The 14,961-nt window shown below is 40.8% G+C and overlaps 1 protein-coding gene across 7 annotated transcripts in view; it reads right to left on the bottom strand.

Annotated features, from left to right (window-relative positions):
- CAPRIN2 (caprin family member 2) overlaps window positions 1-13,492 on the bottom strand; it is a 59,840-nt gene extending 46,348 nt beyond the window's left edge. For 5 of the 7 annotated variants that reach the window (XM_050917991.1, XM_050918000.1, XM_050918006.1 and 2 more), the window contains exons 1-5: window positions 13,394-13,492; window positions 11,806-12,071; window positions 9,609-9,671; window positions 3,641-3,727; window positions 728-966 (exon numbers count right to left, since the gene is read on the bottom strand). In XM_050917991.1, coding sequence (XP_050773948.1) covers window positions 728-966; window positions 3,641-3,727; window positions 9,609-9,671; window positions 11,806-12,071; window positions 13,394-13,397 — 659 coding nt within the window. In that variant the 5' untranslated portion in view covers window positions 13,398-13,492. Of the gene's footprint in view, window positions 1-727; window positions 967-3,640; window positions 3,728-9,608; window positions 9,672-11,805; window positions 12,072-12,525; window positions 12,862-13,393 lie in introns of those variants that run through there. The other 2 variants (XM_050917996.1, XM_050918022.1) reach the window with 2 other exon arrangements.
- Between the last annotated feature and the right edge of the window lie 1,469 nt (window positions 13,493-14,961).

The raw sequence follows: 14,961 nt of genomic DNA, 5'->3' as shown, positions 1-14,961 counted from the left end.
CTCAACAAAGTCAAACTAGGATGGCTCTGAGAGTGGCCTGAGCCCTGCCTTCATCAGAAGAATTTCAGCCTATCCTCCATTATAGGCATGAACTCCCTGCAAATCTGGCACTGGTCTTATGTGCCTGACCCAAGCAATTCAGGCAGCTATTGTTTGGGTCACTCACTGGCACAGGGTTCAAACAAGAAGCACAGCTTGAATCAATCATAGGGCATACCTCAGTACTGTACACAGAAGAAACCTGGAAATGCAAAAAACCACTAGTCTAAAAAAATTTTTTTTTAATATAGCTAAGACTTATGCTAACCAGACTAAACAATATTATATACACATTATATACAAAAGCTGAGAGAAAGAATGAACTGTTTGAACAGCGTTCCAATGACAGTTTCAAGCGGCAAGAAACAGAGGCTTAGGGATAGCTCCGCCCCTTATATCTGCATGCAGTGGCACATAGCAACATGGGGAGCTCAAGCTGCCCAACAAGCATGGCAGAAGGAAAAAAGTCTGACCATTATATGCACTGGGCACACAGACACCAAGAGTTAATGACACATGTGCAAATAAAGTGATAATCCCACTATGTGCCAGATTCCAAAATGCTGTTCCAATAAACTGTTGTGTTTAAAGTTTTAGAACATGCTATACATTTTATTTTGACAGTTGTTACACAAGTATTGTATTATACGACATGGGAGACTGATTAGTGAGAAAAAAGGAAACCTACCTCAGGCCCTCACTTCTTTCTGGGCATGTCAGTTTTGCAAATCTAATGAGGTAGTCTAGCTCTTTAGAAGGCAAATATATTGCACCGTTCAAGCCACCTTTGAAATCTTTCTGAACATGCTCTTGAGTGAAGTTCTGCAGCACATACTGGACTTGCAGTACTGTACGCAGCTTTTTCTTCTCTGCTTCAAGCTTCATCATAGTCTCCCGTCTCTGAGCCTTCCTCTGTGCTTTCAGCAGCTGTTAGAATACAAAAGTGAGTTAGCCCACTAGACAGAGTATGATAACTGATTGGGTGCTGGACTGCAAATTAGAAACTGGAGGACCAGATTTACAAAGGTAGTTCGGCACCTAAAGATGCTTTCGTAAATCCCAGTAACAACTGACTGCATCTAACTCATATTTAGGCACTTTTGTAAATCACACTAAGCATGTTTCTGAATCTTTAGGTGCCTAAATACCTTTGCAAATCTGACCCTTTGTTTCTAACCCTTCACTTGATGCCAGTTACTTTATGTTTCAGTCTAGGCCAAAGAGGAAATCTATAATAAACTAGTGATGTATTTGAGGTTTGCAAGCTGTGAAGTTAAAATTACTTTGAGTGCTAATCAAAACAACGTAATTTCCCATAGCAGAATATGGAATTCATGATACAGTTAAAATCATGAATCAGTGGCATTTTGCCCTTCTCAGCTAGATTTTACATTATTGTAATTACATGTTAAAATATGTAATTATGAATATGCTATACAGTGAATTCAAAAATGGTCAAAAATGCAAGGAAATCATTACTCCTATTTACTACTGAAAGAATACTTCAGTACAGAAGTTCCTAGTTGTCATAATACACCAGAAACCCACAATACTCGCTTGATTTTCCTGTATTGACCCAAGAAACATTTAACTGCAAGAGTCATAGCAGAAGTCATTTAGGTAACATGTAGTTCCCCAGTGTATTCTGTGACAAGGTCCCTCCAACACTTGGTGGCACACCTGTATCAAGTTCTGCAGCAAAAAAATTTAGTGATTTCCAAATCATTCCAGAACTAAGTAAAAATACATCAAAGTTGCTCTATTTAACTATTGAGCAGCAATATTTCAGGACTTTGATTTGCAGCAGTGTAATAAAGGAATATCACTTAACATGGAAGGGCTACAAGGAGTTCTTTTGCCTAGTGCTCACTTCTGGAACATTAAGCTTAGAGTTTTGCAGAACCAGAGACTTAGTAAAAAGAAAATACAAGGAAAACATGAGAATCCAGTGATTATGCTTCAATATAAGGGAATAACTAGCTATTATAGCTTTTAACTCTTCCATGTAAACATCTTGTGATCTAATATACCCAGGGAAGAACATACAATTACATGTAACAGCAACATGGCGAAGTAAATAGTCTTAAAAACAGGAAAGCCTCTTAAACAGTACAAGTTCAATTTGAGTGAAACAGAGAGGAGTACAAGTTAGATCCACAGGTTTAAGAAACTAATAATGGCTATAGGAACCCAACTTATGCATGTAGCAACTTCTAGACTCAAGTACTCCAGAAACAGTCTTTTAAACCTCTTCTTACCATTCACTGTTCTCTCTCACTAGCCTAAGGACTAAGTTGTACCTGAAACCAATACAAATGCAAGAGGAAAGACCTCCAAGAAAGACTGCTTAGACCTAGCCAATGACAAGACCTGTTTTATGGAACCTTTCATATCCCAGATAAGGCAAGGAGATAGCGGTGCAATGACTAACCAAGTGCAGTACCCTTATCTCACAGCCCTGGATTAGAACTTTTGAAGAGGAGGATGTCTACCAGAACACCAACAGGCTAACTTCTACTCAAGAGAACCTCAAAGTCTCAACTAATAGGCAAAGGCTTTGTAAAGTGAAGTAACAGCCCCAGTTCTGGAATGTGAGCATTGTGTATGAGCCCCAAATACTGAGTAATTTTGCATTAGTGTTTTTGGCTCTTCATACCCAATATTTCCATCACTTTTCCATTTATTCTGTGCCTGAAACTAAGTTGACTGGCAGGAGTGGAAACTGAGTTTTGTCTTTTGCATATAGGTGAAGTAGAATCTAGCTCAGGGGTAGGCAACCTATGGCACGGGTGCCAAAGGCAGCACACGAGCTGATTTTCAGTGGCACCCACACTGCCTGGGTCCTGGCCACCAGTCCGGGGGGCTCTGTATTTTAATTTAGTTTTAAATGAAGCTTCTTAAACATTTAAAAAACCTTATTTACTGTACATACAACAATAGTTTAGTTATATATTATAGACTTAGAGAAAGACCTTCTAAAAACATTAAAATGTATTACCAGCACATAAAACCTTAAATTAGAGTGAATAAATGAAGATTCGGCACACCACCTCTGAAAGGTTGCCGATCCTCTGATCTAGCTTCTGCAGTGAGCTGCACTTGGTCCACTAAGAATTGAGAATTCAGTCCTGAAACTCAGACTGCCAAAAAGTTAATCCTCATCCACTTGAACCAGAACATCCTGGAGTTATCTAAAATTGACTGCACTTGGGATACATATTTGAGTGGTAGTTTTATGAGACTAGATGCTCTTAAATCACTGGTCTTCATGTTCTAGCTACAGTATGTGCAAATATCTAAAGTGATCTATACCTTGACCACATTTTCACCACTCAAGACAAAATTTCAGTTTTACAGTTTATTAGATTGAGGCTATCCTGCTGTTCTACATGTTAATGTTACCTAGCCATAAAATCAAAATTAAAAGGCTAGAAATCCAAGCTCTGCATTCTAGAAAATGAGGACTGACTATCTGAGTCATGACTACCAGCTCCATCTTTTTAGATTAGTACCTTAGACAAAAAAGTTCAGAAGCTTTGTGCAATCCTGTATCTGATTGTTTTACAGAGGTTTAGAGCACAAAAGAGTAGGTTTTACTTACATCTTGGCTAAGTCCAGAAAAAGTCTTTTGAAGCTCCTTGGCAAACTCCAAGTTGTGTACCACTTCATCATATTTCTCCACTGCCTCCTGCAATAGGCAGATATCAAGCTAGCAGTGCATTTATCATATATGTTTAGTCTGTGGCTAAATCCTAACCATTCTCATAGTAAACTTTATTTCAACTATTAGGGTAAATTATACAGCTTTTATTACAGGTTCAATTTTGTTTATAAGAATATCAACTTTTAAGTAACGTCACATGAAAATGTTTCCTATTGTTACAAGTAACATCCAAGATTACCATACCTGAGGTTAGTGAGAAACTCATTGTTTGGATTGGCTATTGTACAGACACTTCCACCATTTTCCCATATTCTTAACTGTAAACTCTCCAGGGCAGGGACTGTCCCTTCCTACAGGTTTATAGGATGCTTAGTGCAATGCTACCTTATCCTGATTGGGAAGTTTGGGCACTATCGTAAATTTGTATTATTCATCTTTCCCTTAAGTTCACATCAGAGCAACTATGTCAGAGCAGTGAGAGAAAATGCATCAAGATACAAAAGCAATTTTATAATCACAGAAGTTCACAAGGGAACAGTATCTGAAGCTACTTTTAACTTCAAATTAACTCAAGTTATGTCCCTTTAAAAAGGTGTACAATATAGCTAACTTCATGTTCATAGAAGGCTTTTGGAAATTAGTCTACTTATAGAAGTCATGCCTGGAAAAAGAATTCCTGTCTGCTTCTCTAACACCTCTAATCAAAGTTTAGTTCTCATTCAAAGACCAGATAATGGAGCCTCTCTGAAATAATCACTCTTACTGTACACTGTCTGGTTGTTGAACTCTCAAGTCTGTTTCATGAAACTTGTTTACTGCAACCCCGATAGTGTGAACTGTCAAGTTTTATTAAGTTCCGCAAGTGCTCTGGAGGTAGTAGTACCTGCAGTATTTCTAAATTAAAGATTAGTGTTTTGCTATTATGAGACCCAGAGTGAAAGCAGTTAGTCTAGACTATTGGTAATGTATAATGTGAAGCTTTAAAATTGGATTAAAGGGATGCTGTTAAGTCAGTTGTAGAGCACCTCAATGGGGAGCCTGTGTTTTGTATTCTTTACAATCTCAGAGTTCAGTTAACTACAAGAAAATATGTAGAAGAGTAAAATATTAAGGGTTGGTTAGACTTGGGTCAGACATTTACCAAGGCAAGAAGCACTTAGAATCAGAAGAGCTAGTATACAGCCATCCATTGTACTTGCATAAAAGTAAGCAGTCTTTTCCTTTTAGATACATGTTTAATTGTGTTCAACAATTTAACAGAGCACAGATAAACTATCTAGGAAATTTTACTTGAGCATCCATGTGTATTTCTGCCCATAATATTTTAAGAGATGTCACTGTATGTTAGCAACTGTTTAATTCTAACGACTTCATTTAAGGCAAGATTTTTAAGACCAGGCCCTAATAGGCCAAATCTGATCATATAATATCGATGTCATGCTCATATACAATAGCCAATTTCCAATTAGAAATATGATTTTAAGTGAGTCCTTAATCACGTAATCTTTTTGAAAATATGTTACTACTACAATATAATAGTGCTTGCATTGGACAGAAGTGAGCTCTCCAAGCAAATACTAGTTAATTTAACACCGATGTCCCTACTTGGTTTCCACTCAGCACGAAGTAGAGCTCTTGAACTCAAGTTTGAGAAAGTTTGTTTTGAAACTAGCCTCCATCATGACTGTCTCAAATTAATTTTGGAACAAATAGAATATGAACACAGAAGTTGCAATGTAAATTTTACCTCCTGCCCTAATCTGATACATTAGAGACACATGCAAACACATTAGCTAAAAGGAAGAGGGAAACAAGTTTTAATATAAGTTGCACAAGAAATACAAGAAACTGAAATGTTAATCATATTTATTACTCTTATTACCATAGCACCTCAGAGCCCTAGTCATGTAGAAGTGTACAAGACACCAGACTGAACAGCTTGCAGTACTTCAGGCTAATTTGTAGTCAATAAGTGGCTCCTCATCTTCCTTACTGAGAAATCATACTAGAGTCATTAAAAAAGTAAGTTTAACATGGATAATTTCTTGTTTAATATACTGAGAGCTAACATTTGAGGTCTCCTGAAAACTAGATTAAATGTAATCTGCATATTTAAGAGATAAAAAGCTAGAATGGCAGCATTGAAAGTCTGTTCAGCCTGCAGAGCAGTTAAGGCACAGGCAACCACAAACTTTTGATCCATAGGGAGCTACAGACCACCACTTGGAGTGAATTTTCCCCATACATTAGGGCTCAGTCTTCCCAAGCTAGTGTATACTAAATGCATGTTTTATTACAGACTTGGCCCATGACTAACAGAAGAGATGAATCTGAAAGTAACAGCCCCTGGTGAAACAAGCTGATCATCATATGCACACTTGTTAAGAAAGTTGGGAGCATGACAGATCCTTAAATGAACCTGATTGGTCCCTTAGGGTATACAATATTGGGGTGATGCATGGCTGACTGTAAAAGCTGTTCTCCCCCAGAAGTGGAGTTGCCAGGATGAAAGTGGAGCACTCACACACAATATTAGTATTTATGAAAATTCCATCCAAGAAACTCATGTGAGCTTCTTAGTCCTGTTGCTGCAGGGAAGAGAAATTTTCCCTAGAAGGGAAAGTTAGCATAAGGTTGGTGTAGAACAACTTTTTACATTTAATATAAAAAGTTATACTGTGGTTAAAGCTTGTTACACAAAATGCTATCGCATTTGATATGGGCTTTCCCAGTACTTCAGTCATCTTAGTCTTCTGGTTTTTAGTTGTCTATTAAATGACCTATAGTGAGACCAAATTTTTTAAGTTCTCATTTTTAAATTACTGAAAGTTAAAAAAGCCACTTCTAAGCTAACACTAGGTTAACAGTAACTTGTAAAATGTTGACATCACTATATTTGCATCTCAGATTGAAAAAGGAAAGTCAGTGGTTTTAGTTTCACTTGTCTAATCATTTTCAGATTCAGTGTTGCAATATGCAAACTGGAAATAATTCAAGGGGATTATTTACATATTAGGTGTTATGGTACTATTAGGAGTGCTATATGTTCCCTTCCTTCATTCCACAGCCTAAATTCTCTATCTAGATACAGCCCCTTAAAAGTGTTTCCAGAACCACCCTCAAAATAGGTTTGGCTACTGAATCCTAAAGAAAACAGGAAGAGTAGAAGCAGTTCCTCAAGAGCCCAATCCTGCTCAATAGCCTCAACTCCAATTAATCTCAATGGAAACAGTGCTCAGCAACTCTAATCTTACATTAACAGCAGGCTCTAGCCCACACAATTCCAAGTGTAACTGGAACAATTTGATAGACATAAGAGGTCTACTTTTCACTCCAGACAATGAAGTCTCACCTATTCCATTTCAGTATATTTTTAGAATAAAAGGGGTCAGAAAGACAAGATTAATGTATTTAGTAATGATTATTAACTGCAGAATGGTCTTCATTCTAGCAGGCTTTATACCATAAAATTATTTGCATGTATTTATTACTTAACAGTGGTTTTCAAACTTTTTTCTGGCAACCCAGTTGAAGAAAATTGTTGATGCCCATGACCCAACAGAGCAGAAGGATGAGAGGTTTGGAGTGTGGGAGGGACTCAGGGTTGGAGTGCGGGTTAGGGCCAGTAATGAGTGATTCAGGGTGTGGGAGGGGGCTCTGGGCAAGGGGTTGGGGCATGCAGGAGGAAGTCAGGGCTCTGGAGTAGGGCCAGGGATGAGGGGTTTCGGGGGCTCAGGGCTGGGGCAGGGGATTGGGGCACAGGGTTACCTCTGGCAGCTCCCAGTCAGTGGCACAGCCAGGGTGCAGAGGCAGGCTTCCCACCTGTCCTGGAACCACAAACCCGAAGTGGCTTCTAGGCCGAGGCAGCTCTTGTCTGCAGGCACTGCCCACCCCAGCTCATATTGGCTGGGAACCAGCCAATGGGAGTGCAGAGCCAGTGTTCGGGATGGGGGAAACATGGAGCCCCATGGCCCACCCGCCTAGGAGCCAGACAGGCTGCTGGCCCCTTCTGGGGTACAGTGCAATGTCGAAACACATAGGGACTAGTCTGCCTTAGCTGGGCAGCACTGCCAATGGGACTTTTAATGGCCCGGTGGGCAGCGCTGACCAGAGCTGCCACAACCCAGTCCCAGGTTGCAACCCAGGGTTTCAAAATCACTGACTTAAAAGAAACATTGCCTGTTTTGTCCTTCATCCCTTGTTTTCAATTGTAAGCAATTCAGGACAGGAACTGTCTTTCGTGGACAGTATACAGTAAACAATACTTGTATTTCAGTAATGCTTATCTAAAGCTGCTGCACTGATACACTAGGGCTAAGAGTCAGGGCTAAGAGTCCGATGTGGTATTTGATACAAAACCCAATAAGCAGAAATTTAATAAGCACTGGCATGAAGAATGAATTCTGGTACCTTTGTCACAAGTTTGCTAAATATCTTTTAGCCATAATTTTAAAGAGGGATTGTTATGTATTACATACATTCTAAATTGACCATTCAGATGGTCAAAGTGATAAACCAAAGAGTCTAGTTTAACAAGCCCTCAAATTTTGATTTTTCCCCCCTCCCTTTACTTGTCTACACTCCCTGTATCATAGAAGATTGAACTAGCCAGTTAATGAGATTAACAAAAGAATGCATGCTTTCAGGAATTTTGGAACTAGTTACGCAAGTTTTAAAATCAATCTTATTGAGGGCAGAGCAGTGAAAATGGCACTACACGCTAACCAAAGAATGTCTGCCTTTTAAAACAGGCAACATAATTTCTACTAAATTAAAACTAGTTTCCTGAACTAGGTCACCCCTAATTAACTCGCAGTGTTCCCATTACATTTCTTAGTATAACTTCTGATCTGACATTCTACATATGAGCATGCTGCCATCCATTTTGATCAGAAAAAATACCAACAGCATTTAACATGGGACAATTAAAAAAATATATGCCGAAGGTTGTATTTCTCAGCCTTCTACTGATTGTGTACTGTTTCCCTTTGCAGCAGTATCTATGTCCTCCATTAGACTAGTAACTCAGTTGGCTTCCTGTATAAAGGTTAACTGTTGGGGTGCAACAACAGTCCGGTTGCATCAATGAAGTCTCCACCTGGACTCCTCTCTGCCGATGGAAGATATTCACTGATCACACTGGGACAACCACCCATGACTCTGCTCTTGACCTTTAGGCCAATAGGCCACCTTGGGATAATTCTGCTGCCAAGGCTATATGGGCTGCCTCAGGAATGCTTTGCTGCCTCAGGGCACTTGTCTACACTGAAGTTATACCATGTTAAAACACAACCTTGAAGAGTTCAGAAAACAAGACATTAGGATTACTTGAACACTAGGCTTAATTTAAGGTTAGCCATGACCAGCTATTGTCAGTTGGATCAGTTACCAGTGTCCCTGTCTACACCAAGTGCTAAGCCATATTTATCATGTGTTAGTTACCACAACTGACAGTTATGTTTTAACATGATGTAATTTCCCCAATGTGGACAAACCCTTTATGGATACCACCCCAAAGATTGCAGATGACAGGTTGAAAGCATAACAGGCACTTAGTGACAGGTGGAGATCATGTGCTTAAAGAAATGGAACTTGGCACTTGCTCTGGAATGATCTTTGTTTACCTCAATACCCAATTTGAAAGTTAAAACAGGATAAATTTTAGGGCAATGCATAACTGTCACTTTTCAGCTCATCTACAACAAGCAAGCTTATTTCATTTTGCTTTGTGAATACCATTATGCAAGCTTTCTGGTGGTGCTTAGCAATGCTAGCTTTATAGAAGTTGCCACAATAGTTCTGCAATAGGATTCCTCAGCAACTTCACCCTCATCTTCAACATGTCTGAAGCTTTCAAATATTACTCTACACAAAACTATTTACCAAGACAGGTAAGCAAACTCACCAACTGGTCCTGATTGAGGGCTTCTCCCTTCTTCAGGCGATCCCTGTAGTCTTCAAGTTTGAGCTATGAAGAAAAGATTTACAATCAGTCATCTATTATATACTGATTATTCAAACATCGTGGAAAGAAATTCAGCTTTTCCATGTATATCCTGGGCTTAAGTTGACATGCTGCAGCTAAAAATAATGTCACTGGTTCTGTCCATTTTCCCCCATCAAATTCAAGCTTCTCTTTCAAGGCACTGCACAACTCTGCGTATATTTAAGCCATTACTACCTACTTTATGGCCTGCCATTTCTTCTTATCTTGTTGTCTCCTTGGTCTCACTTGCACTATCATGCCTTTCCTATTGCTTCCTAGGCCTTTACTAGCTTCCTTTATCTGTAACATAGGTGCCTTGACTCCTTCAAATCTCACTTTTGTCTAGCTCTCCATAGCTGAACTACACTCCAGTATAGGCTCCTATTCCGACTACCTTATCTTTGGGTTTTTTGGCCTGAGAATCTTTCAAGGTTCTATATACAGTATATTTAGAATCTTTTTTATAATCCTCATCCTGCTCTTTCCTCTCTCATGATTACCTGTGTATCTAGTTTACCTTAGAAAGATATTCAATGCAGGGACTACACATTATTTCTGCTAAATTTCTGACTAATTCGTTATATACTAAAGCTATAAAGATTCCTTTTTCATTAGCCTTAATAAGTTTTGCAAACTTCAGACTTGCACAAGTTAAGAAATTCAGTACTATGAACCACAGTAACAAGTACTACCCCTTGAGGGTATGCAGCCAAATAAAATGTTAATTACTGATATGTACCAATACTATGAGCATAAGCAGATAAGGAAAAGAATGCATCCTCTTAACTATTTGAATATTAATTTATACTGATTTTTGCATGACTATGACTACTGTAATGCACATGCAAGGGAAGAATCAAGGATACCAGGGAAATACCATCTGCACAAATAATTTAACCTTGGATTAACACTGTAAAGTATGTGGAATAGCTTTAAAGAAATTAAAGCTATGGAGTAAAAACTTCAACAGAAGAAAGAGCACTAGGCTACTGCCTTACACATGAGCTACGCATATCCCATGTTATTTAGCCAAATACAGGTTTGAAGTAAAAGGTATTTTAGAGCACAAAAATATGAAAAGTTTGAACTCTGGTGCAAAAAAAAAAAAACCAAGCTGATTTTCAATGAACTTGCAGAAAAAGATTCTTCCCAAGTGTTTGAAAGTTACATGTGAAAACAGCTTGACAATGCAGCGCCATCTCAATCAAACATTCCAGTTGCAATCCTATGAATTATCCGGTTGTCTGACATTTACCTACACTAAGCCACAAAAAAGTGCCCCTCTTGAGTCCTTCAAAGTGACAGTTCCTTTACAGACTTAAGCTTTTTAACAGAGCCTTCAAAATTTTTAAAATCAAAATGATAGATGAAAAGCTGAATAATTTTTTGCATGATTCTACATGCCTGTGAAGTCCAGGCCTCAAAGTCTATAAAAAGTGAAGTGCAATACATATTTAATATGACCTTGCACTTATGAGTCAGAGGAAGCAATTTTATTAATCTGTTCTTTTACATGCATCACTGGATTTTAATATTAGATGCCTATAATCAATACAAGGAGAATACAAAGTTCTCTACAAGTCTGATTATGGGTTAGATTTTAACTAAACTAATTCTACTTGTAAATCTAATTTAAAGACATATTGTCTTGCACACTATTCAAGCTTTGAAAACTACAACAGCTGTACAGCAAAACCAACTACTGCAGAAAACAAATGAGGTTTGAAGCTGACTTATCGAGCCATCTGCATACATTTACTCTGCTTCCATATTTGACACAGCAAGGTTACAGACATATGAATTTTAAACACAACTAATCTGATTCCTCTTTTCAAATATATCTAAACAAAACCCAAAATGTACAAAAATCAACAGTGTTAGATATTACTCTGATAAAATCCCAAACAGAGGACACCTTACTGAGAACTGCTGCTGAATATGAACGGGTTTTATTGATTTTTATACTAGTTGCGGCAAACCCGTTATATACACTATAGGTATGCAAAATATAAAAATAGATTCTTATAGCAGGATTTAAAGTTTACTATTGAGGAGCTTAATCAAAATATCAAGTTTAAGTTATCAATTTCTTCAGCATAGCAAAGAAATAAGTTACCTTCTTTTTCTCAATATTCCTGATCTTGTGTTTGAGACAGATAAGTCCATTATCAATGTAAGTCTCATATGCCTGTGAAGGAGTGGCAGCAGAATTCAGAGAAGACTGCAGGGGGCTCAGGGGAGGCTGGTTCTCCTCAGGTTGGCCAGGCGTCACCTGCTGCTTGGCCGGCTTCATGCTCTTGTCCTCCCCCCCTTCCGAGTGGCCTGAAGGCGACGGGCAACGGAAAGGAGATTGGGAAAGCTGCACCATTGAAACGGATGGGCCTGCCAAAAAAAATGGGTTGTTTAGCTCTCTCTTCCCTTTTCCTAGGACTACAGTAAGTATTTACACTAATAAAACATGAAATAAAGACCCATATAAAAATAAGCATAGAATCTTCCCCATCTCTTCTCCCTCATTCCCTTGAGAATATCAGAAGCAGAAATTTCAAAAGAGGGGAAACTTCACATGGTATAAGTCTCCCCACCCATCCAGACAGCAGAAATCCATCATACAGGCAGTATTAGGCAGTGCAGCGGGATGATTCCAGAAACACGAGTGTAACGTAAAACTAGGCCAGTGCCCTGCACTCATCACAGAGGAAAAAACTGCAAGTAAGCAACCGCAGATTCCACTCCCACCTGGCAACCCCAACATGCATTTAACTGGTGTAACTGAGGATTCAGTTTCCTCCCTCTGAACTCCTATTAAAGTGGTTTGATACAGTTCTCTCCTTACCTTCATGACCTTATAAGCAACCCAAGAAAACATTTTGATAAAACAATGCACATTTTAAAATCCAACTGATGAGAGCAGAAGAGATGCCTAGTAAAAAGAAAGCATTAGCCCTAAAGCCAAAGCAGCAGCAACATCCTTGAGAAAAATCAGCCTACATCCACAGCCCAAGAATATCTTTAGGCTGCAACAAGAAAACAAGTTTCGGAGGAGGGAAAGGGATTTAACCTTGAAAGCAGTAGGCATTTCTATACAACATTCACAACCTACAGGTCTTTAGTAATGACCAATCAGGCTCATTCTTAACTTTGCTTGTAACCACCAGGCCAAGCCCTTGTAAGGGAAGGGACTCACACAGGAACCCCAAACTGAATGTATAGGGACAATAGCAGATTCCCCTTCCCTTTTCAAGCCACCTGCAATAGAGTTGGGCGTGCAAAGTACCGGCTGATATTAAGCACCACTGCTCCCCCTCATGATAATCTACAGAGCTAAGGAGGAAACTTGCAATCGTCCATGCGCTTGTTGTCAGCGCCTGCCACGAAAGGGTGCCAAGGGGGGAGCAGCTCTGTCCCCCCAGCCCTGGGCTCACACCCATCCCATAGCACTAGAGGAGAAGGAGAGAGGAAGCCTCGATAGCCGGCGCCGCCACCCCTATCACCAACACACGGGACCCCACGGAACCCTCCCTGGAACGGGGAACTTGAGCGCAAGGACCCGCTGCAGGACGAGCTCCCTGTGCGCGCAGGGCGGGCGACACCCAGCGCTCGGGGGCGTGCGAAGGAGCGCGCGGGGGGCCAGGGAGAGGAGCCCCGGGATCGCCGGGGGGAAGGGGGAGAGAAGATGCTGCAGCCGCCGCCGCCATCCCCACCCATAGCGCCAGGCACGGGCCGCTGCAGCTGGTTCCCGGATTCAGCAGCGCCGCCGCCTGAGTCCGCTGCTGCCACCGCGGGGCTGAGGAGAAGGCGGCGGCGCGATAAACTCCTCCCTCCCGGCGCCTCCTCACCTCACTAGCCGAGCAAGCTCCGGCCCGCCCTGCTGCCCGCCTCCCCCCTTATATACCCTCCTCCCGCCCCGCCGGCCGGGAGAAACGAGGGAAGGGGCGGAGCCTTCATGTGAGGTCACCGCCCTCCTGCCAATCGGCGGCTCCTCTCCCCCGCCCATCTGCCCCGTCCTCCGGCCCCCACCACGCGTCCTCCCCGCCCCCCACGTGACGAGTTTACCGTTATTGGGGGGCGCATGACCCCCAGCACCTCTTTTGTTCCCCTGCATCTCCTATGGGGTAGTGGGGGGGGGGGGCAGGGCTACAGCGCCTGGCTCTGCTCCCTCCCAGCTGGGGGGAGTTGGGGGTAATGAGTTGGGTGGGTCTCAGTCTGCTGCCCAGTATTGCACAAATCAGCGCACTTGGCCCCTGAGCTGGCAGCAGCCTGAGCGCCAAGGACAGAGGGACTGTGCAGTGCAGAAAAGGACTAGCTCCCTGACTTCCTCCACGGGGAAGAAAAGTAACAATTGAATATCATGCAATGAATAGGACTCATGGCTCTTGTGTGAATCCAAGTAGGTTCTTCCTTATAGCACAGTCCATGTGCATGAGCAACTTAGGTCAGGAGATTACGAGATATACTCCAATTCTGTTCTATGGAGGCTCAAATATGAAATGGAGGTGTCCTTTCTACACAAGTTCAGCTTATTACAATGATGGGACCAGGCACAAAGTTCCTCTCTGAGAGCCTTTGAATTTGAGATTTTGCCTCATGCCCACCTCTAATGGCATCTACATTGCTTTCCTATCAAGGAGAGATTCATCCAGGTCAGAATGGAGCCTCATAGTGAAACTTTTACTGTTGCTGATCATCTATATAGGAAGGATAGATGTGTCTTATATACGTATGACCCAATCATACAAGCACTAATTAGCTGAAGCAGTGCTTATTATTGTGAGTAGCCCCACCAAGTAAATTAAAATTGAAATTAAATAATAAAAGTCACAAAGTTAAATAACATTCATTTGTTAATCTCTGTACAATGGATAAAAATCCTCATCTACCTCACATAATTTGCAGTCTTGCAATGGAATAGACAAGGAAAAATGAAGAAGACAAAACACTCTGGGAACCCCAGAAGGATAAGTTGAAGTTACGTTCTATGTGGCTCACTTCTTGTTGGCACCACTGAAAAAGTAAGGAATAGTACACAGAGAGAGGGTGAAATAAAGAGGTATAAACAAGAGATTTGTTTTAAAAAGATGGAGAGTCAATAAGGATTCAAGAAGGTTTTTTCAGACCAGTCTTTCAGATATTATGTTGGACAGGTGCCACTTTGTTTCTCTAATATAGAGGAACTGCAGAAAAGGAGACTATCACACAACTGAGAGATTGTGTAGAGAAGCAGGAGGTTGGTGCTGGATAGTGAGAGAGAGAGAGTAAGAGAATAGAAAAC

Source organism: Gopherus flavomarginatus, chromosome 1, assembly GCF_025201925.1.
Source record: "Gopherus flavomarginatus isolate rGopFla2 chromosome 1, rGopFla2.mat.asm, whole genome shotgun sequence".
Classification (NCBI taxonomy): Eukaryota; Metazoa; Chordata; order Testudines; family Testudinidae; genus Gopherus; species Gopherus flavomarginatus.
This window is presented reverse-complemented; position numbering and strand designations above follow the sequence as displayed.